Genomic DNA, 23,378 nt, shown 5'->3' with positions numbered 1-23,378 from the left:
AATGACTAGTTTTAAGTTGGACTTTTTGGGTGGTTATGGACTGATTATGTAGCTCAAATCCCAGATAGTAGTAGGGGTCTTTGAGCTGGATCTTATTGGGGGCAAGTTGGAGTCCATAAGTGGTAAGATTGTGAGTTAAGTGTTGGCAGCATTGGAGTACCTCTGTGGTGGTCTTTCCTGCTAGAAGGATATCGTCCATATAATGAATAATATAAATAGTGGGCCATTGTGTTCTAACAGGATCCACAGCTTGTGCCACAAATTTTTGGCATAGGGTGGGACTATTGGCCATGCCTTGTGGGAGGACTTTCCACTGAAAGCGCTGCATAGGACCCTTGAAGTTGGTTACAGGCAGGCTAAATGCGAAACGCTCTCTGTCCAGGGGGTGTAAAGGAATGGTAAAGAAACAATCTTTAAGGTCTATAATAATCTTGTGATAGTTAGCTGGGATAGCTGTCGGGGAAGGGAGGCCTGGTTGGAGGGCTCCCATGGAGAACATGGTTTTATTAATTTCTCTGAGATCCTGAAGGAGGCGCCAAGACCCAGACTTCTTTTTAATAACAAAAATGGGTGTATTCCATGGCGAAGTAGTTGGTTCTATATGTCCTGCCGCTAATTGTTCCTGCACTAACCGAGAAGCTGCGGACAACTTTTCCTCAGGTAGTGGCCATTGGTCCACCCAAACGGGGGAATTATCTTTCCATTTTATCTTCTCCGCATGGGGTGCAGGAGGATCAATGGCCGCTAGGAAAAATCCTGACTGCCTAATCCTTGTCGGTTAGGGTTGGGCTTTATAGAGAGGGGATTTTTTATCCCTTGACCAGCTTTTCCCAGTCCCTGTCCAGGGAGATAGCCTTGGTTAAGCATCTGTTGAGTAACTATTTCGTTGGGGCTGCACATGATAAGTTTGAGTTGTGATAGGATATCACGGCCCCACAGATTAATGGGAATTCCAGAAATAATATATGGCTGGACCTTACCAGTATTGCCCTCTTCGTCTTCCCATGAGAGTATTTTAGAGCTTTGTCTGGGATTGGCTGATTGTCCTATGCCCTGTAGATGGGTATATGAGGCTTTAGAGGGCCATGTTGAAGGCCAGTATCTATCTGAGATGACTGTTGCGTCCGCTCCCGTGTCTATTAAACCTTGAAATTTTTTTCCATCTAAGTACAGGGTTAAAAGTGGCCTCTCTAAAGTGACCTGTTGTATCCAATAGGCATCTGAGGAGCCGAAGGCGGACTCCCGTCTCTTTGGTGTCAGATATTGTTTATTAGAGGTGTCTAATGGGAGAAGCACAAGCTGTGCTATCCTTTGGCCTTTTACTATGGATACAGGGCCCAGAGGGGCCGAGGCTAAGAGTTGTATGAGTCCTGTATAATCATTATCTATGACTCCTGGGATTATATTCAGGCCGGCGAGGGAAGAGCTGCCCCGTCCCAATATAAGTCCAAATGTTTCCGGGGGCATAGGTCCCGTCGTGGTGGTGGGAACGAGTTGGACCCCTTGGTCTGGGGTTAGTATTGAGTCGGCGGCGGCACAGAGGTCCAGTCCTGCGCTTCCGGGGGTAGCCCGGTGGAGGGAACCGACACTTGAGCTGGGAGGATCTGAGGACTTGGTTGTTGGGGAACAAACCTGACAGCCCCTAGGTTGTGTCCCGATGGAGGGGCCAGGGGCTGGCCCCGACTGGGGTTTCCCGGTTTCCTGGAAAGGGGGATACCTTCAATATCTGTTTTAGAATAACAATCAGAGGCCCAATGTTTGCCCCGTCGACATCTTGGGCACACGGTGGAAGGCATTGGTCTGGAGGGTGTCGGTGGGGGCTGTGATGAATTTTGGGGTTGTGGACCTCTATTTTTTATTGGGCAATCTCGACTAAAGTGTCCAGGTTGTTTACAGGAGAAACATAATCTAGATTGTTGATTAGGAGGCTTGTTTGAGGCAAAGTCTCGGAGGGCGGCTCCGATAGCGAGTCCCAAGGTATGGGAGGCTCCAACCCCTGAGCATAGTTTAATGTAGTCAGCAAGGTTGCCTCCACGGTGGGGGCGAATGGTTGCCTGGCAAGTGGGGTTAGCATTTTCATAGGCTAAATGTTTAACAAAGGCGCTGTCGTTCTCGCCTTCTCCGACCAACCGTTCGGCGGCGTCGGTGAGTCTGCTGATAAACTCACAATATGGCTCCTCGGGGCCCTGACGAATCTTTGCCAGGGAGGTGGTAGCGGAGCCTCTTGGAGGTAGGCGGCGCCACGCCTTGAGACCAGCGTTCTGAATTTGAGCTAACAGCCCCGGGGGAAAAGTTGCCTGGATTTCATTGGTATGATAGGGTTTTTCTCCTAGTAATTTATCCCGAGTCCATGATCTTGTTGTTCTATTTTCACTATTGCGCTGTGCTATCTCTCGGCAGTTTTCTTTAAACTCTGTGTGCCAGAGGACGTGGTCCCCCCCAGAAAGAGTGGCACGAGCTAATTTAAACCAATCATTGGGTGTGAGCCAACGGTCACTGAGACCTTCAAGAATTGCCAAGGTGTAGGGCGCTGTCGGGCCATAAGAGCTTACTGCACCTTTTAAATCTTTAATATGTTTGATGCCTAGCCGGTGATATTTTTGGCCAGTGGGATCATTGGAGTTGGGAGTGTTATCTTCTGGGTCTTCTGTGTCAGAGGCCTCATCGGCCGAGGGGGGATTATGAGAGTCGGGGGGTTCATTGTCAGTCTCTTCCATTGTATCCTCTTGAGAGGGTGGGCCACGGTTTTGGCTGCGGGTAACTGGAAAGGTCATTAGGGTCTTTTTATTAAGTATTGGGCCTTTTTGAGGTTTTTCAGGGTTTTGGTTAGGCATTAAGGTTTTAAGTTCTTTTTCAAGGGCATGCAGCTCCTTTAGGAGTTGCATATGTTCGCGTTTTTGTTGGAGTGTCTCTCTAAGAGAAGAAATTTCTTGGGTTAAAGATATTTTTGCCTGCCTAATGGGATCGGTTAAGGATGGGGTGTTTTGAACTAGGGTGTCTTGAGGGAATAGGGGTGGGTTTGGGTTTAAGACTGGGTTATAGAATGTTGGGAGTTCCTGAGGGGGGACATAAGGGGGAGGGGTATGTATTTTTTGTGAAGGGGCGCGCAAGGTTGGCGCGGCGAGGCCCCAGGGATCTTCTTTTTTATTATAGCGGGCAGCTTGTTCCTCTAAATCTATCTGGTCTCTTGGGGAGAGCTGGTCCTGATTATTAAAGGCCAAAAGGGAAGGGTAGATTTTAGGGGGGTCTTTTAATGGGTGATTCTCTAAGGCAGAGGCTTCCTGATTATCAGCTTGTTTTTTAGGTTCCTCTGGCATGTCTATTGAAACAGATTGGCAGACAGAAGGGGGGCGGGAACTCTCTTTTAGGACTGTTTCCCCTGTCTGTAAGATCTCTCTAACATCTGGGTCTGAGGAATGTATTTTTAGGATATCATTAATCAGATTCCAATATGAGAATGCCGATACAGGGACCTTGTTGGGTCCAAAAACCCGATAGTAATCATTAAAACAGTCTCCAACTCTCTTCCAATATTTTTGATCAATCGTTCCTTCTTGGGGGAACCAGGGGCAGATATCAGAGACAAAACTGAAAAACTCACGTAAATCTTTTTTTCTAGCCTTAACTCTCCGCATCTTGAGAGATTCCTTAATACCCTTAAGGAAGAGTTCATGTGAACTCAACTCCTGTCCCATGTCAATCACCTACTCACCAATCTCTCGTCCTTCGCTGGGCGGCTACTCCAACGTCGGGCAAACTTGGAGTCTTTTCTTACGGGTGAATACCTCGTGAACTCCAAACGAGCCTTTTTACTGCCGAGGGGGCTGTCGAGTCTTGTCCCTTACGGGCTCGAAACAAGCCACACTCGCGCCGGGGAGGCCCTCGAGTCTTGTCCCACGAGTGAAAACTGCGTGGGCTCGAAAGAAGCCAGCCCGTGGAGGCTCAGGGAGGGGGGGGGGCCGCGGCGGTTTCCAGAGTAGGTGTCCTCATAGAATCTTCGTACCTCGGGCCCCACGTTGGGCGCCAAAATGTCCCGACCGGCAGGACAATACAACGTGGGACGAGGGGAAGAAACCTGTTGAGGATGAAAAAAAAAGGGGAGACAGGAGACGCGAAGAATGGAGGCAAGACAGGGATCTGATCAAGCCTCAAAATTTTATTACGATGGCGGGTTATATATATAGCTATGTCAGATGGGGGTGGGATATGCTATGTCATAGGGTGGCGAGGTACTTGTCGCGGGCTGATAGGCTAGGACAGGGCGATGCCGTATGAGGTACAAGGAAATGGGCAGGCTCTGGGTTTGGCGCGCGCGGGCTCTGGGTTTGGCGCGCGCGGGCTTTGGGTTTTGTGACCAGGAAGTTCTGCCTAGGCAAGGCCTGGGGATTTCTATGGCTTCCGACACGTTTTGAATAGATTTAGGACACAGAGGCAGTCACAGCAGTCACGACAAAGACACAAAAGAGGACTTCCAGAACTGCTTCAGAAAGTCGCTAGAACAATGAGATAAGTGTGTTAGAAGCAAGGAAGTTTTTTGAGGGGGATCAATGACAATGTGTCTTTTACTGTAATATTTTTTAATTTAAACATTCACCACAATTTTTGATCAATATGGAGTTTCCTCAAAAAATTAAAACTAGGGGCTGGCCTATTCGCTCAGGTGGTTGGAGCATCGGGCTCCTAAATGCTGAGATCGCCGGTTCAATTCCCACATGGGCCAGTGAGCTGAGCCCTCTACAGCTAAGATTGTGAACCAATAGCTCTCTCTGGAGCTGGGCTGCCGTGAGCAGCTGAAAGTTGGAGTGAGCTGCTGCAGGCTGCTGTGTGCTGCCGTGGGCTACTGTGTGCCACCAGTGCTTCCATGAGTGGCCAGTGGCCACCATGAGTGGCCGGCAGCCATCGTGAGCTGCTGTGGGCTGCTGTGGGCTACCATGTGCTGCCATGAATGGCCCCAGCCATCGTGAGCAGCTGGAAGCTGGTGAGAGCTGCCGTGAGCTGCTGTTCGCGGCCAACTAATGACTGGCGACCGACTGCCTCGGCTGGGGGGAGCACAAGTCTCATAATACCAGCATGGGCCAGGGAACTGTGTCCCACACAACTAGACTGAGAAACAATGGCTTGAACTAGAGTGGCAGGGAGAGGCGGAAGAAAGGGGAAAAATAAATTAAAACTAGAACTACCACATGATCCAGCACTCTCAGACATACGAGGTATGATCAAAACCCATAGGTTTTGGTATGTTGTACGTGGTTCTTTTTTATAATTTCAATCTCTTTGGAAAATAACTGATTTTGTTCGTATATTTTATTCCTGATTTCATTGAGTTACTTCTGAATTTTCTTGTAACTTGCTGAATTTGTTCATACCACTATTCTGAATTCTTCATCAGTTAGATGATAATATCCCACGCCTTTGAACTCAGTTGCTGGACAGTTTTTTATGCTGTATTTCCTTGATTTTTCATATTTCTGTGGTTATGCATCAGAGCTTTCACATTTGAAGTAGCAGACACCTCCTACACTCTGTGCTTACTGACTTCAGCAGATGGCGTGTGATGATCTGTGGTATTGTTATTTTATGAGTTTTACATCGGTGTTTGTAAAGGTGAATCTGCTCCACACTACTTGCTCTCTTATAGCAGAATTATTATGTTTTCTCTGGTTTTTACCATTCACCAAGCTAGCTACTGGGAACCTCTCTTTTGTTCTCCAGAAGGTGGCACTTTAGTTCAAATTTGTAGTTTCTTCCTAGCAAACTGTGACCTATTTTCTGCCTATGCTCCCTGTCTACCAGACTCCATCTTGCAATCACATTCAGGAATGTGCACAAAGAGCCAACAACGGAGTGGGGCGAGGTATGGGTTTAACATTCGACATATAGAGGGTGTTCTCGGAAATGGTAGAGATATCAAGAGTGTTACTCTCAGAGGCTTGTGGGTGGATTTCCCTCTGAGTACAATCCCATTAATGCCTTTTGAAATTCTTATGTGCCTGTTTCCCACTAGCCTCCCTCCACCCAGTGGTAGAGCTCCAACTTTATTTATTTTTATTTACTGTTGACATTCAATATTATTTTGTAATAGTTTTAGGTGTACAGCATAATGGTTAGATGTTTATAAACTTTATGAAGTGATTTCCCAATAAGTCTAGTGCCCACTGTGGGGACAGAGTCCCAGAGAGCAGTTTCCAGGTTCTGGGCCTTGCATGGGGAGGTGCTGGCTCCGGTAGTGAATGACCGTCGACTGTGATTGGTTGGCTGTCAGCTGTGACTGGTTGGCCAATTGGCTACTGATGTAACTTCAGGGCTGTGTTGATTGGTTGGTTGGTTGGCAGGCAGAGAAGTGAATGGCGGACTGCGGATCTGTGTATACTACTGCGTGTGTCTCCTCTGGCTGTTAGAATATAGTGGTATGACTCCCCTATCTATGGCTCCATTGGTGTTCATTTTTGGCCTAGCCATATCCTGCATTCTTATGTGGGGAGCAGGACCAGAGGCCCCGCAGGCCGCCCTGCACGACACCCACCTAGCACCATAGATAGTACAAAAAAATTAACTTTACCTATTTCACCCACTGCCACCTCCCACCCACCTCTGGAAACAACCAATCTGTTCTTTGTATCTCTGAGCTCAGTTTTGTTGTTGTTGTTGTATTAGATTCCGTGTATCTTTACCCCAATGTATATTCTTGCTTCTTTTGTCATAGATTAAATGACCAAATAAACATGGATTTATTTCTGGGCTCTCTATTCTGTTCCATTGATCTACTTGTGTGTGTCTGTTTTTATTCCAGTTCCATGCTGTTTTGATTACTATACGCTTGTAGTATAGTTTGATACAAGGTAGCGTAATACCTCCAACTTTGTTTTTCTTTCTCAAGATTGCTGTAGCTATTCGGGGTCTTTTGTGGTTCCATATAAATTTTATGATTATTTGTTCTAGGTCTGTGAAAAATGCCACTGGTATTTTGATAGGGGTTGTATTGAATCTATAGGTTGCTCTGGATAATATGGATATTTTGACAATGTTAATTCTTCCTATCCATGAGCACGGTATATGCTTCAAGTGATTTGCATCTTCTTCAGTTTCTCTCTTCAGTGTCTTATAATTTTCTGAGTACTAATATCTTACCACCTTGGTTAAATTTATTCCTAGTTTTTTTTTTTCAAATGCAATTGTAAATGGGATTGTTTTTCTAATTTCTCTTTCTGATAGTTTGTTATTGGTGTATAAAAATGCAACCAATTTTTGAATTTTAATGTATCCTGCTACTTTACTGAATTCATTTATCAGTTCTAATAGTATTTTGGTGGAATATTTAGGATTCACTATATGTTGTATCATGACATCTACAAATAATGACAGTTTTACTTCTTCTTTTCCAACATGGATGCCTTTTATTTCTTTTTTTTGTTTCACTGCTGTGGTTAGGACCTGTATTAATACGTTCAATAAAAGTTGTGAAAGTGGACATCATTGTCTTGTTCCTGATCTTAAAGAAAACACTTTTAGCTTTTCTCCATTAAGTATGATGTTAGCTGTCGGTTTGTTTTATATGACCTTTATTATTTTGACTTCTGTTCTGTCTATTCCCACTTTGCTGAGAGTTTTTAATCATACTAGTAAGTTGATGCTGGATTTTGTCAAATGCTTTTTCTGCCCTTATTGAAATTATCTTATGATTTTTATCCTTCATTTTGTTTATATGAGGTATCACATTAATTGATTTACAGATAGTGAACTAACTTTACATGCCAGGTGTCATGGTGTATAATCTTTTTACTGTATTGCTGAATTTGGTTTGCTTATATTTTGTTGAGGACTTTTGCATCTATATTCATCAAGGGTATTGGTCTATAATATTTTTGTAATGTCTTTGTCGGGTTTTGGAATCAGGATAATGCTGGCCTCATAAAATGTGCTTCCCTCCTTTTGAAATTTTTGGAATAGTTTGATAAGGATAGTGTTAATTCTTCTTTGAATGGTAAAATTCACCTGTGAAGCTATCTGGCACAGGACTTTTGTTTGTTGGGAGATTTTTTTGTTGTTGTTTTTTTTACTGACTCCATTTCATTAGTAGTAATCGGTTGGTTCAGATTCTCTGTTTCTTCTTAACTCAGTCTTGGAAGATTGTTTGTTTCTCAGAATATATCCATTTCTTCCAGTTTGTCCAATTCATTGGCATATAATAATTCACAGTATTTTCTTATATTCCTTTGTATTTCTTTGGTGTCAGTTGTCATTCTTCCTCTTTCATTTCTGATGGCATATTTGGGTCCTCTCTCTCTCTATCTCTTTCTCTCTCTCTCTCTCTCTCTCTCTCTGATAAGTCTGATTAAGAGTTTATCAATTTTGTTTATCTTTTCAAAAAACCAGCTCTTGATTTCATTTATCTTTTTTTTAAAGACTTTTTTTCATATCCACTCTGATCTTTATTATTTCTTTCCTCTGCTCCCTTTGGGCTTTGTTGTTCTTTTTCTAGTTCCTTTAGGTGTAGGGTTAGATTGTTTATTTAAGATTTTTCTTATTTCTTCACATGTATTGCTGTGAATTTCCCTTTTAGAACTACTTTTACTGTGTTCCATAGATTTGGGGTCATTTTGTTTTCATTATCATTTGACTCAAGGTATCTTTTGACTTCTTCCTTGATCTTGTTAACCTGTTAATTGTTTAGTAGCATGTTATTTAGCTTCTGTGTTTTTTTGTTTTTCAGTTTTCTTGCAATTGATTTCTAGTTTTATACCATTGTGGTCAGAGAAGATCATTGGTATGATTTCAATCTCCTTAAATTTATTGAGACATTTGTTGTGGCCTAATATGTGGTCTATTCTGGAAAATGTTTCATGTGTGCTTGAAAAGAATATACTCATACATCCTGCTGCTCTGAGGTAAAATGCTCTAAAAATATCAATTAATTTCAGTTGGTGTATTATGTCATTTAAGGCTGCTGTTTCCTCTTTGATTTTCTGTCTGGGTGATTTATCCATTAATGTCAATGGATGTTAAAGTCCCCTACAATTATTGTATTACTGTCGACCTCGCCCATTGTGTATGTCAATATTTGCTTGTGAATTTAGGTGCTCCTATATTGGGTGCACAAGTGTTTACAGGTTTATGTCCTCTTTGTGGATTGATCCCTTTATTATTATGCAGACACCCTTCTTTGTCTCTTGCTATAGCCTTTGTTGTTTTTTATTTATTTATTATTGGGGAAGGGGAACAGGACTTTATTGGGGAACAGTGTGTACTTCCAGGACTTTTTTCCAAGTCAAGTTGTTGTCCTTTCAGTCTTAGTTGTGGAGGGCACAGCTCAGCTCCAGGTCCAGTTGCCATTTTCTAGTTGCAGGGGGCACAGCCCACCATCCCTTGCGGAACTTGAGGAGTCGAGCCGGCAACCCTGTGGTTGAGAGCCCACTGGCCCATGTGGGAATCGAACCGGCAGCCTTCGGAGTTAAGAGCATGGAGCTCTAACCGCCTGAGCCACCGGGCCGGCCCTATAGCCTTTGTTTTAAAGTCTATGTTATCTGATATAAGTATTACTGCCCCAGCTTTTTGTTATTGTTTCCATTTGCATGAAATAGTTTTTTCCATCCCTTACTTTTAGTCTCTGTGTGTCTTTTGATCTGAAATGAGACTTGTAGACAGCATATGTATGGGTCTTGTTTTTCTTTATTCATTCAGCCATCCTATGTCTTTTGATTAGAGCATTTAATCCATTTACATTTAAAGTGATTATGGATCGGTATGTAGTTATTGCTAGTTTATTATTCATATTTATGATCTTCCCCCACCCCCCTTTCTTCTTCTTAAAGAAGTCCCTTTAAAAAATTTTTTCATACTGGTTTGGTGGTGATGACTTTCTTTAGCTTTCTCTTGTCTGGGAAGATCTTTATCTCTCCTTTGTTTCTAAATGATAGTCTTACTTGGCAGAGTATTTAGTCTTGGTTGTTGGTCCTTGCTTTTCACCACTTTGAATATTTTGTTCCAATTTCTTCTGGACTGCAAAGTTTATCAAGAAATCAACTGACAGTCTTATGGGAGCTTCCTTGTAGGTAACTAACTGCTGTTCTCATGCTGCTTTTAAGATTCTCTCTTTGTCTTTAACCTTTAGCATTTTAATTATGATGTGTCTTGGTTTGGGCTTGTTTGGGTTTATCTTGTTTGGGACTCTCTGTGCTTCCTGGACTTGTAAGTCTAGTTCCTTCACCAGTTTTCCATTATTATTTCTTCAAATATGTTTCAATCCCTTTTTCTCTCACTTCTCCTGGTACTTTTATGACGAAATGTTGGTATGCTTGATGTTTTCTGAGAGGTCTCTTATTCTTATTTTTTAAATTCTTTTTTCTTCTAGCTGTTCTGATTGGGTGTTTTCTGTTACCATGTCATCCAAATCCCTGTTTTGATCCTCTGCTTCATTGTGTCTGCTGTTAATTCTTGTTATTGTGTTCTTCATTTCTAACTGGTTCTTTTTTTCTCTTATCTCCTTTTTTTTATGCTTACTATCTCTTTGTTAAAGTTCTCACTTAGTTGATTTATTCTTCCCCTAAGTTCATTGAGCATCCTTATAACCAGAGTTTCAAACTCTGTATCTGATAGATTGCTTGCCTACATTTCAGTTAGTACTTTTTCTGGAGTTTTGTCCTGTACTTTCATTTGGGACATGTTTCTTTGTGTTTCTTTTGGCTTTCCTTTTGGCTGACTCCCTATGTTTGTTCCTATGTATTAGGTAGATCTGCTACATCTCCCAATCTTGGCGGGGTGGCCTTATGTAGTAGCTGTTTTATGGGGCCCAGTGGCACAGTCTCTTTGGTCACCTGTGTCAGGTTCTCCAGAAGTGTTCCTTGTGTGGATTGTTTGTGTTCTCCTCTTGCAGTGGAGCCATAATTGCTGTTGGCTCATCAGTGGATTGTGTTGACGTTCAGGCTGACTGGCCATGAGGACTGGTCATGACCACAGTGGAGGCTGTCCTCAGAGCAGGATTTGCCCCAGTGAGGCTCTGGTGCTGGCTACCTTTTGGGTGTGCCATTTGTGGAGCTAATTGGGTGATCCTCTATTGTGTTCTGAAGCCGGCCACCAGGTGTGTTGTGTATAGGTCTTTTTGGGAGGGGCTCAGGTGCAGGCTGCTGTTTCCAGGCTAGAGTCACTTGATAGGAATCAGAAAACTATTACATGTGGTTTGTAGCTGCATGTGCTGTTCTTGGAGGCATGTAGAAGAAATGAACTTTCGACCTGAGGGCAGCTGCCACCTGTGCTGGGCTTGGGGCTACTCAGTAAAAGGCACAGGGAACATTGAGGCAGCCACTTGCCTGGGACTTTTAGACCATAGAGAATTTTTAAGAAAGCTGGCAGCCACTGAAAGAGCCAAGGGCAGTCCATGAGTTGGGTGTAGTGAGGTCTCAGGGAATCATGTGTGGTGGAAACAGTGTTCAACAAGTTAATGCAGATTCAGATTTGGCTCCTGCCAGCCCCTCCAGACTGTGTGGCAAGGGTTCAACTCAAGGACAATGGTAGCCCTCACCTTGGAGCCACACAATTCAGTTTCTCCCCATATGTATCTGGAGCCTTTTAAGCTACTGTCACTTTGCTGGAGCTTATGAGTGAGTGAACTGTGTGCAACCCTTTAAAAGGATGCCTAAGTTTCTAGCAGCCCCTTGTCTCACTAGGATGGGATGGGACCCCCATTTATTTTCTTATCCAGCTGTTGTAGGGACTCCTCTTTCTGGCACTGGAGTCCTGGGCTGGGTACCCAGTGTGGGGCTGGGACCCCTCGCTCCTCAGCTGGCAGCTCTTCAGCTGAGATGGCCCTACAGATTCTCAAACACCACACATGGTTGTAGAACCAGCCTGTTTCACTTTTCCACCCCTTGTACCAGTCTCTACATGGCTTCATTTTTACATCCTTTGTTATAGGAGTTTTGTTCAGCTTGTCTTCAGATAGTTCTCCAGGTTGACTGTTCTGTAATTTAGTTGTAATTTTGATGTGGTCATGGGAGGAGGTGAGCACAGCATTTACCTACCCCACCTGGATCTCCCACTTATTACTCTTGATGTTGGTAGAGAGATGGGTTTTTCTAGCTGTTTCCTGCATGATTGGGGTATCTAGGCATTCACTCACTGCTTTCTTTTTCTCTGCAGACAAATCACCTACTTCAATGTTTCTTTTGTGGTGATAGAGGGAGGCAATACTGGGAAAGTTTCTTTTAGTGCCTCCACTGCAACCAATTTTTTATCTTTATTTCCTTTTTTCCTCCAGTGGTGTCTCCCTGTGGGATGGCTGTCTTCTGGAAGTTCTCTCTCATGTGAGAGTGACTGCCTAGGTCAGCACTCACCCAATTTTTGCCTGACAGTAGTGAGAGGGGTTTAGTTTGTTTCCCTGGCTTTGCTTCTTCTGTAGCCTGTTTGAGAGATTTGTCTGTCTCATACCAGCTACACTGGTGGGTGAAACTCTTTTTTAGTCCTGCGGTTTTTGTTGGTGTGATTGATTAAAAAGGGAGGTAAAAAGGAAAAATGTCTTATGTCATCATGTTGCTGATGTTACTCCTATGCATTTTATCTTTTAAAACCAAAACTAAAGAAAGGTTTACAAACCAAAAATACAATACTGTCTTTTATATTTACCTCTGTAGTTACCATTACCTGTCTTTATTTCTTTATATGTCTTTGAGTTACTGTAGTGTCCTTTCATTTTAGCCTGAAGGACTCCCTTTGAGGATTCTTGTAGAGTGGACCTACAAAATACTTCCTCAGTTTTTGTTTATCTGGGAATCTCTTAATTTCCCCTTCATCTCTGTAGGATATAAATTCTTTGTTGACATATTTTTCTTTAAGCACACTACTCCTGGCTTCCATAGTGTCTGAGGTGAAATTGGCTGTTTGTTGATCTTATTGAAGATCTCTTGCTTGTGATGAGCTTCTTCACTCTTGATACTTTCAAAATTCTCTCTTGGTGTTTGACTTTTCACAATTTGACTATGATCTTTCTTGGGGACCTCTTTGACTTTATTCTTCTTGGTAATTGTTGGGCTTCTTGGTTGTGTAGATTCATGTCTGTCATAAAATTTGGGGAAGTTTTGGTCATTATTTCTTGAGATATTCTTTTGCCAATTTCTCTCTCTCTCCCTCCCCCTCCCTTTCTGGGACTCTCATTATGCTATGCATATGTTGGTATGTTTGATGGTGTGTCACAAATCCCTTAGACTCTGTTCACTTTTCTTCATTCTTTTCTTTTTATGTTTCTCTGATTGGATAATTTGAATTGTCCTATAGTAAAGTTTGCTGAGTCTTTCTTCTGCTGTTCAGTTCTGCTGTTGTAAGCCTTTAGCAAAGTTTTAATTTAATTTCAGCTTTAGAATTTGGTTCCTACTGATAATATCTAAACCTGTATTGCCATTCTCTATTTGATGATACATCATTTTCCTGGTTTCCTTTAATTCTTTGTCGATAGTTTGAGCACATTTAAAACAAGTGATTTAGTCTTTGCCTAGTTAAGTGCAATATCTGGACTTCCTCAGGGACATTTTCTATTATTTTCTTTCTTTCCTGTGAATGAGTCATACTTTCTTATTTTTTGCTTGCCTCATAAATTTTTGTTGTTACATTTTGAATATTATAATGTGGCAATTCTGGAAATCAGATTTTCTCCTCTCCTCTTGGTTTTATATTGATGTTTGCTTTGGACTGTTATTGTCTGTTTAGTGACTTTTCAAAACCGTTTTTATAATGTATGTATTCTTTGTTGTGTGTAGCCATTAAAATCTGTCTCATTAGCTTGATGGTCAACTAGTGTTACAATAGAGTTACCTTAAAAGCTGGAAGCCAAAATATATATACACAGAGGGTACAAAAAGAAGTATACACATTTTAAGAAAGGAAAAAACTATTAAAATTACACTGATAGTAACCACTTTGAACACCTCTTGTAATTGCAGAAGTCGAATATGACTTGTAGTCATCTTCTGTTATCGATATATATCAAGCATTACAATTTTAATCGTTTTTTACTTTCTTAAAATGCATATACAGTTGCTTAGCCATATATGTATGTGGAGAAAAAAAAGAATACTCTTCCAGTTTTTGCAGACTGGTTTTCCTTTAAAGCCAAGCTGTTTATAATCCTGCATTAGCTTTCATTTGATGAGTGGAGCCTTAAGGTCAGCCAGAAGTGAAAGATCAGGGTCTCTTGGCCCTTTTCTAAGCATGCAGTCCAACTTGGGCATGCATGTGGACTTCATGACTCCTCAGTATATGAAGTAGCTTTTCAAAGCCCTCATTCTTCACATACTTCCTTTTCCAAACACTTCCTTCCCAGGTTTCTTGGTTTTTCTGTTGCTTGCCCTAGACTTCTACAGTCAGTAGTTTTTCCCATTAGTGCTTTCAGCAAATGCTCAAATGCCACCCCTTGCTCTAGTTCCTCAGGGAGCCACTGGACAGGTCCAAACATGTAACCTGTTTGCTGAGACTAGAGTCTGCATTGCTCCCTCTGGTACTAGCAACCTGCACCATGATTTCACTGCTATTTTCACGACTGTCAGTAATCTAGAGAATGGGGAACAGCAAGCAGGCAAATTAAAATGCCACAGAACTTTTATTACAATACAGCAGCTTCTTTCCTCATCATGCTTTCTTCTGGTTGTAAGTTTTTGGCTAGTTTCCAGAGTTCTACGAAAGTTGATTCTGACAGTTTTTGTCAGTTGTTATTGAGGAGGGACAGAGTCCTACTCCACCATTTTGGTGACTATGCTCCTTTCATTTTCTTAAAATCACTCTTTTGTAATCATGTAAAGAACTTAAAATCCTTTAGACGTTGATTTATAGACATTGAATATATTATTCTTATGCATATGTAAACAAGAAAATATAAGCCAGGTATATTGCTTAAGATATTCCTAGACTTCTTCATGTTCACTTCTCTGAATTTTAAACTCAGAATTGTTGATGTTTGGGTTTTATACACAATACTGCTCTCTGTTGTCAGAGAGTTGGTGGTAATGCAGAATTTCTTAAGAGAGTTCTCCACTATCATCCCCAGGCAATGACACCCATATGCAGGCAATACCAAACATCATAACTGATACCTTGGCCAAAGCGATTATCATATGTATCCCAATTTTAACAAAATATGAAAAAAATGTGCATTTAAAAATTGGTAATATATGAGATGTATTTTTTTTCTGTGAAACCAGATGAGGAAATGATTCATTTGGCTAAAGTAAGAAATAGAAAGCAACAGAGAGGCACCATTCGAGCAGGGCTTTAGCAGATGGAAGGTTTCTGCCAGCCAAGTAGCAGAGGGGAGGAAGAGTGCTCTAAGCAGGACCATCACCATCACACATAAGAGCCAAATAGGGCTGTTAGTGGGGGTATTCAGAGTTAAGTCGGGCATCAGTTGTTTGTGGTAGGAAACGGATTTAAAGAAGTGGGCTGTGGAGGGCTCATACTTAAAAACTGAAACTCCATTCTCTTGGTAAAGAACCGTTCAAATGTTTTACACAACAGAGTAATGTGATGGCTCCTTCCTCTTCAGAGATCTCTTGGCAACCACCTGAGGAAAGGATTGGATGGAGAGAACAGACTGTGAAAGTGCAAACCTGCTGTGCCCTTCCTGGGTGAGCAAGCATGATTGAAGTGCCACCTAGGAGGTGCCTGGGCTGTGGCAGGGAGGCAGCAAGCAGGGATGATAGGTGTGGGCTAAGGGAAGAATTAATCCACTTGACAAAAATATAGGCTGAAAAGACAAATTGCTTCTCCTTTGTGTTTTTATTACTGGGAAGGTTAGCAAGTATTTTGCAGGTTGGACACCTGACCCACAGAATCACCTGTTCTCAGCTCTGGCAGCTTTGTAATCTGGAGGCTTGGCCTCTTGAATTCCGGAGGCTGAAGCTAATGCAGAAATGTTTACCCATCTGGTAGGTTTTTAATAAAATATACAGGCTTTAACAGTACGAGGGATGGGTGACTCCGGATACCCATTGGGTTTCTTTTGGCCCTTGTCTTCCCTTTTTCAAACTCATATATTGGGAATCAGGTGTATCCAAAAGTCTGTATTTGTAACCTTATTATTCTCTGACAAAGAACACATGAAAAGATACCATAGTTAAAACTAGCCCTAAAGCAGACAGTTAATAAAAGTATAAATCTGATAAGTGAGAATAATAATCTGAAAAGAGCGCTAAAGTCAACAAAGTTTTCCTCCTCTTGAAACACCATTTTTAAATTTTAGAAAGCACTGCTCAAAAAACATTTTCATTGTTTTAGATTTTAATTGGGAGATCTGTTCTCACACCATAAGAAGATCCAAAAATGACCCCACATTAGAACTGAGTTATGAATGAGTAGGAAAAAACCAAAATTGACTTTCTAATCCTGATAGCACTGAACAATAGTAGAGCACATTTTAAGCATTTTGAACCTCCTTAAAGACTGATGTGTTTAGAAAGTCCACATGTACAACTCACCTTTTACATGGAATGTCCATGTAAACATGGAGGGATCAAAAGGTTCCAACTGGAATGCTGAAGAAGTCGCAAACTGAAACAGATCTCTAACAATGAGAAATGTTTAAGAACAACTTTGTATTTTTCTTGAATAAATTATTAGTAGAGTTAGGAAAAGATAGTAAGGTGTGACATTCAAGAAATGCCTATGAACAACTACTGTCACACAAATGAAACTTTAAATCGTTTTATTATTTTTAAAAAAAGACTTTAATTTGCCCTCACAGCAAACCCACTTTTACAGATCTATGACCTCTCCTCTCCTTCTTTCTGGAAAAAGGAAGAAAATTCTTAAATCTAAAAGTGATTTTCAGGGCTGGCCTGGTGGCTCAGGAGGTTGGAGCTCCGTGCTCCTAACTCCGAAGGCTGCCGGTTAGTTTCCCACATGGGCCAGTGGGCTCTCAACCACAGGACTGCCAGTTCAACTCAAGGTTGCCAGTTTGACTCCTGCAAGGGATGGTGGACTCCTGCAACTAACAACTGGAATCTAGACCTGGAGCTGAGCTGTGCCCTCCACAACTAAGATTGAAAGGACAACTTGACTTGGAAAAAGTCCTGGAAGTACACACTGTTCCCCAATAAAGTCCTGTTCCCCTTTCCCAACAAAATCTTAAAAAAAAGAAACGTGATGTTTAATTACTGGTTAACATATTATAAAAATGTAGGCCTAGCATCTTTTCAAGCTCAATCCCAAAATATCAAAGAGCATTCGCATGTTTTTCTTCAATAGCATTACCTTGTAACCTTAACTTCGTCTTAGTAAATATATTTACTCTGATTATTCTGAATGTACTAATCATCTCACTGAATTATTTTTGAGAATATGGTTCTTCCGCATAAATATGTATATTTCATTTTCTAATTAATTGGGAAAGGCTTTAACAGTGTTTTTATGGTTTCCTAAATAAATAAGATCTATGAAATTTGTCCTAGGCCTTTTCTCCAGGTGTGCACAAACACACACTATATGTTCCTAAGTTTTACCTTTAACAGGTAATTAATAGTATAACATCAACATCGTGTACCCTGAGTAATTCTAAAGCAATATGATTGTCCTAGAAAACCTATTAAATATCCTATAGAGCATCATTAGAAATTACCTCTGGAATTGACTGCAGAAACTCCAGCAGCAGTTTGTGAGCATTTGGTGTTTGGACCCAAAGTCTGGTGAATGAAAGGCCTAAGCCAAGACCAGATGTGAGACGGAGCCCAGGTCTGAATAGCGACAGTGATTTAATAAATGGAGTTGACCAGAAATGCCTGCCCCAGATTTCAGGGAACTTAAGGGACAAAACCAATCCATACTGTCTTTTCATGCATTTTACAATGTGAAGAGCTTAACACCCCGTCTGATCTACTAGTATAAATCTTATCTTTCTCCTAACGAGGACCTGACTGCTTTAGATTTAAAGCATTTCTTTTTGGAATGTTGAACAGAGAAAAAAAGAGCCTGGAACTAAAAATAGGACTGAAGCAAGGTACCGCCACAAGATGGCAGGACGCTGGTTGCTGCGAGGGTTCCTCTGGCCCTTGGGGCTTGCGGGGTTCGGAAACAGCCGCCGGACCTGACCCATCCTCTGCGCGCTGGAGCCGGCTGCATTTCGGGTGGCCGGCGGCTTGGACACTGCGACGCGACACCTCTTCCCCCTTCGCTCTGTCCTGCCATCCCCTCTATCAGCAAGCACCAGCCGCGAGGTCGAGTCTCGACCCCCAGGGCCGGGTGGACCCCAGGAACTCCGAGGAGGAGTCTAAATAAGCCCCCGAATTCCCTGAAATGTGCGAGGCTCGCGAGCGATTGGGTGGAGGCAGACCCCGCTATGCCCTCCCAGCCGAACGGACCGGGTTCCCCACGACGACATCTGCCACATTCTCCCGTGCTCTGTTCTCCCCCTCAGTCGCCCTCCCCCGACCTCCCTCCTATCCTCTGACTATGGGAACCGGCCCGGGACACGCGCGCCGCGGCCAAGTTCTGGTTTTGATTTCACTCCCCACTCCGAAAGACGAAGAGGCTCCAAATCCCACCAATAGGACGGAGAAAAGGACCCGGAGTGCGGGCAGAGGGAGGGTCATTCCCAGCAGAGTTTCTCTAGCCGAGGGCGGGGGAGGAAGCATGCGCCCCCTCTCTTACGCCCCGGCTTGGGGGGCGCTCTGGGGTGTACCAAGGAGGGCGGCGGAGGAAGATTCTAGGGGCGGCTCCAAGACCGGGTGGAGGTAGGGCGCCGCGGCCCGCCTCTACCCCTCCCGGCGGCCCCGGCGCGCCCCCGCAGCTCTGGTGCCGGGGCGGGGCCTGCACGTAGGCCTGGGCTAGAAAAAGCGGCGGGCCAGGCCTCGCGCTGTGACAGCAGCGTTGGAACACAGAGCCCGGGCGCACGCCGCCATGAGCGCCGCCCTCTTCAGTTTGGACTGCTCGGCGCGCGTCGCGCCCTGGCCTGCGGAGCCCGTGCCCTTCTACGAGCCGGGCCGGGCGGCCAAGCCGAGCCGCGTGACCGAGCCGGGGGGCCTGGCCGAGCTGGGCGCCTCTGCCCCGGCCATGTACGACGACGAGAGCGCAATCGACTTCAGCTCCTACATCGATTCCATGGCCGCCGTGCCCACCTTGGAGCTGTGCCACGACGAACTCTTCGCCGACCTCTTCAACAGCAATCACAAGGTGGGTGCGACGGGCACCGGCTCGGGCGCCCTGGAGCTGCTGCCTGGCGGCCTCGCGCGACCCCCAGGTTCCGGCCCCGCCGCTACGCGACCGCTCAAACGCGAGCCCGACTGGGGAGACAGCGACGCGCCCGGCTCGCTGCTACCCGCGCAGGTGGCCGCCTGCGCGCAGACCGTGGTGAGCCTGACGGCTGCCGCGCAGCCCACACCACCCACGTCGCCGGAGCCGCCGCGCTGCAGTCGGGGGCCGAGTCCCGCGCCAGGCCTGTCCCGGGAGAAGGGCGCCGGCAAGAGGGGCCCGGATCGCGGCAGTACGGAGTACCGGCAGCGGCGCGAGCGCAACAACATCGCCGTGCGCAAGAGCCGCGACAAGGCCAAACGGCGCAACCAGGAGATGCAGCAGAAGCTGGTGGAGCTGTCGGCCGAGAACGAGAAGCTGCACCAGCGCGTGGAGCAGCTTACGCGGGACCTGGCCGGCCTCCGGCAGTTCTTCAAGCAACTTCCCAGCCCGCCTTTCCTGCCGGCCTCCGGGACAGCAGACTGCCGGTAACGCGCGGCCGAAGGGGGGGGAGGGAGGGGCGACTCACCAACCACCTATACCTCAGACCCGACGGGCCCAGACCGAAGCCCTGCCCGTATGCCACGAGAGCCGCAGGGCGCCGGCTGCAGTTTCTTCGGGACGTGAGTGAAAGGAAGCTACAGCCTGGACTTACTGCCACTGAACTTCGACAGAAACTATACTTGTTTATTTTCCCTTAAATTATTTTTATAATGGTAGCTTTTTCTACATTTTACTCCTATTGATGCAGCTAAGGTACATTTGTGTTTTTTTTTAAAGACTTTTCATACAACCCTTTGTATTGTAGATAAGAGGAAAACACTGAGCATGCTCACTTTTTTATAATAATTTTTACAGTATTTGTAAGAATAAAGCATTTAAAACCTCCCGATTCCTGTATTTACAGTGATTCCTGCACACTGGGGGCTCCAGGACCCCGCTGGGGAAAGGGCGCATTCCAATACCAGGTGTGCAACTTGGCACCTGGGGGTCCGCGCGGGACACAGGTGTGGTTCTCCCCTCCCCAGGGGAAACCAAGCATCTTAGAAGAGAGGGTCTGCTTTGCTTTTGAAGCATGTCAAAGTCTATCTCCAAATGTTTTATTTAACTTGCCTAAGATCAGCAAAGCACGGCTAAATTCATGTTAAGCTGGCAGCCTTCCGGTGGAAGGTGCTCCCAAATAAGTACTTCGACTTAGGGAGGGGACTGGGCCTGTTGCTGATCTGAGGGGCCTTATGGAGAACAGCTGTAGAGCTTCCTAACTTTTGTTGGCTGCTCCCAGGGTGAGGGGGTAGAGGAGGGTTCACGTTCTCCTAAAAGTCTGAATCATCTTTGGCTTTCGCGGGACTTTGCTTTCACTTTCCTCGGTCTCATGGACAACTTCGGGTAGATTTTCAAAGTGCGTATGAATGCAAAATAGTCATGTAGTAGATGAAAAGGACAGTCACAAAGCTACTTAAAACCGAATATCTTCCCAGTAATTTAAATTTAATGTTTCAAAGCTTAATCTGGACAAATAAAGTCCTTTTCCTTCCCCCAGTGAAAGTGGGTACGAGGCACTCCTTGATCTCAGTCAGTACTTTATATTACGTAGTTAATTAACAATAGCCTGTCATTATATCATTATAAGGGAGGAAACAAAATCTTTAGTGTCCAAAGATCATTCACTCATGGTTTTATGTTTAAATCTCTGCCAACAAAGCGAATGTTAACAACCCACTCCTTTTCAGTCTGTAATCTTGGCTCTTCCTGCACAGTGTGATTAAACAGGCTTATCTAGAGTGAGCTAACTGCATCTCTGTTCAGTATAGCAATAATCACACTGGTTAACTTACCCACACTATATGAAGAACTAAATTTTACCTCTGACATATTCCCTAGAATATTTTCCCAAAAATATTGAACTGCAGAATGCTTAGGTTGGACATTTACTGTAGGAGAACAGTAATATCACAATATAGGACAAAGGTTTAAGCTTTGCAGAGTATTCAAACACTTTAAAATTACAACTGAAAAAATTTTTTCTGCTACGTTAATATTATTACCTAAGATAAATACAAAATGAAGACCTCAATGTAAGCTTTAACAGTTATGTTCCTAAGTTTGTAAAAAGGTAATAAAAATATATGTAACAGTAGAAAAAATATTTTGATTTATAATTTACAAAACCATTTATTAACATTTGCCCCAGAAAAATCTTAAATTCCATTTCAAGATCATAAAATACATTCACTTTGCCCGTAGTTAAAAAATAACTACCCAAAACCTCCACCACCACTCTTGCAGCCACAATGCAAAGTTCACAGATTCCTATGGCAACTGACGGTGATCTGAAGAGGCTCTTCCTGCACTCAGAAGCTCAATTTCCTCCAATCCGATGCAGCTAGTCGGGTAGGTGGTTATAGACTGGACAAAACAAGTCAACAACCCCACCTCATTTCCAAGGACACTCTTCACTTCATAACTCTGCAGCGATAAAAGGCATGCTGGTTAAAGCAAACACAGCCCTGCACATTCTGTTCCCAACACCACCAAAAAGCAGAGTAGAAAGCCCTTTCCCCAGTCTGTGACCTTTCATTCTTCAAATGTTTGAGAACATGGTAAGGAGGAAAAAAAAGGGGGGGGCTGTCGTCTTTATTATGGCCCTCTTTATTATGGTAAATGAAATAACTACATTTTTTCTGATAACAGAATCCCGTTTTTACACAAAAACATTTAAAATATGTTTTACTGATGTTAGTCAGTGGATGCAATGATAAGCATCTCCCAGCTGGCTGTCCTAGGAGAGGAACTGAGAGAAGAGGGAAGACCTACAAGGGGATATGCCCTGTTTATTAGCTGAGATCCTGGGGGCTGCATTATGCTTGCTGCTGTTTCTTACTTCCTTTGGGACACTTCCCCAATCTAGCAACACTTGATCAAAGGATTTCCTGGTACTTTGCCCTAAACTTCCCTCCTTAATATGATACTATTTCTTCTAGAGCTACACTGAGCTAAACATCCCTTTCTATCCTGTTTCCCCGAAAATAAGACCTAGCCAGACAATCAGCTCTCAAGAGTCTTTTGGAGCAAAAATTAATATAAGACCCAGGATTATTAAATTATATTACATTATATTTTATATTGTGTATATTATATTTTATACTATTATATTGTATTATACCCAGTCTTACAGTATAGTAAAATAAGACTGGGTCTTACATTAATTTTTGCTCCAAAAGACGCATTAGAGCTGATTGTTTGGCTGGGTCTTATTTTCGGAGAAACACGGTATGTTGTAGAAAGCTTTTTCTTCACATTCTGTTTGATGAATATCTTATGGTGATTCATCTCAGGGAAGTTTCATCTTTAGATGAGAACACAGGGCACTGGGCAGCTGGGTACTAGGCTGGGAAAGTGACTAGGCTGGGAAGGAGTGGTGTGCCCTCCTGAGTCTATAGATCAAATCTCCGAACATTTTCTTCCTGGAGTGAGGGTGGGGCTGAAAATAAGGAGAGGCTAAAAGGCACTGGTGTAAATTACCTCTCTGGCCTTACTGGAGACTGAAGCCCTAAAAGGTAATGTGTTTTCTTAGAAACTCCTTTGCTGCCACCTGGAAAGTAGTATCAGTGGTATCTCACATCCCTCCTCTGTGCAAGACCATTGACAAATCTACAATAGTTCTGTTCAGTATGTATTAATTCACCCCTTCCACCTTTAATATATCATGGCAAAGGAGATTGAGGCTGGAGGAGTCAGACAACATGGCCAAAGCAGGCACATGTCTGTAACTCCTTGGTGCCCTGCCTTGGTACCCTCCCATCAAATGTGGGCTCTTCACTGCCCTCATCCTGGGTCAGGGCTGGGCTCAGTAACTGGCTTCTCATGAACAGAGTGCAATGGACAGGACACTAAGTTACATCCCAAGCTCGGTCAGGAAAGGTGCACAGCTTCTTCTGCCTGCCTCTCTTGGGACCCAGACATGTGCTGTGAGGGAGTCCAGGCTATGTGGGTGTCTGGCCAGAGCCTGGGAAGGTCCCAGTCAACAGGACATAATTGCAGGTTGGGGACCAAGGGGCCTTCTGTGACTCCAGCCCATCATTTGGGGCACCAGCTGATGCTTATTGGAGCAGAGAGGAGCTGTCCAAACTGTCCAAACTGCAGGTCTGTGTACAGACAGAATAAATGTGGAAGCCACTGAG

General features: G+C 43.8%; 2 protein-coding genes across 7 annotated transcripts in view; one reads left to right on the top strand and one right to left on the bottom strand.

The window, feature by feature from the left end:
* The first annotated feature begins 18,703 nt into the window (after positions 1-18,703).
* On the top strand, positions 18,704-20,089 carry CEBPD (CCAAT enhancer binding protein delta). Its single transcript, XM_081070682.1, has one exon. It carries the CDS (start codon positions 18,868-18,870, stop codon positions 19,687-19,689), a length of 822 nt encoding a protein of 273 aa, XP_080926808.1. The 5' UTR covers positions 18,704-18,867; the 3' UTR covers positions 19,690-20,089.
* SPIDR (scaffold protein involved in DNA repair) overlaps positions 20,083-23,378 on the bottom strand; it is a 575,751-nt gene continuing 572,455 nt past the window's right edge. For all 6 annotated transcript variants that reach the window (XM_081070679.1, XM_081070676.1, XM_081070677.1 and 3 more), the window contains one exon: positions 20,083-21,663. In XM_081070679.1, the coding sequence (XP_080926805.1) occupies positions 21,508-21,663 (156 nt within the window). In that variant the 3' untranslated portion in view covers positions 20,083-21,507. The remainder of the gene's footprint in view (positions 21,664-23,378) is intronic.

Source organism: Rhinolophus hipposideros (assembly GCF_964194185.1).
Source record: "Rhinolophus hipposideros genome assembly, chromosome: 13".
NCBI classification, from domain to species: Eukaryota; Metazoa; Chordata; class Mammalia; order Chiroptera; family Rhinolophidae; genus Rhinolophus; species Rhinolophus hipposideros.
This window is presented reverse-complemented; position numbering and strand designations above follow the sequence as displayed.

Bases quoted from the DNA above. Each gene is read 5' to 3' on its own strand.
- CEBPD (XM_081070682.1), top strand. From the start codon at position 18,868: ATGAGCGCCGCCCTCTTCAGTTTGGACTGCTCGGCGCGCGTCGCGCCC.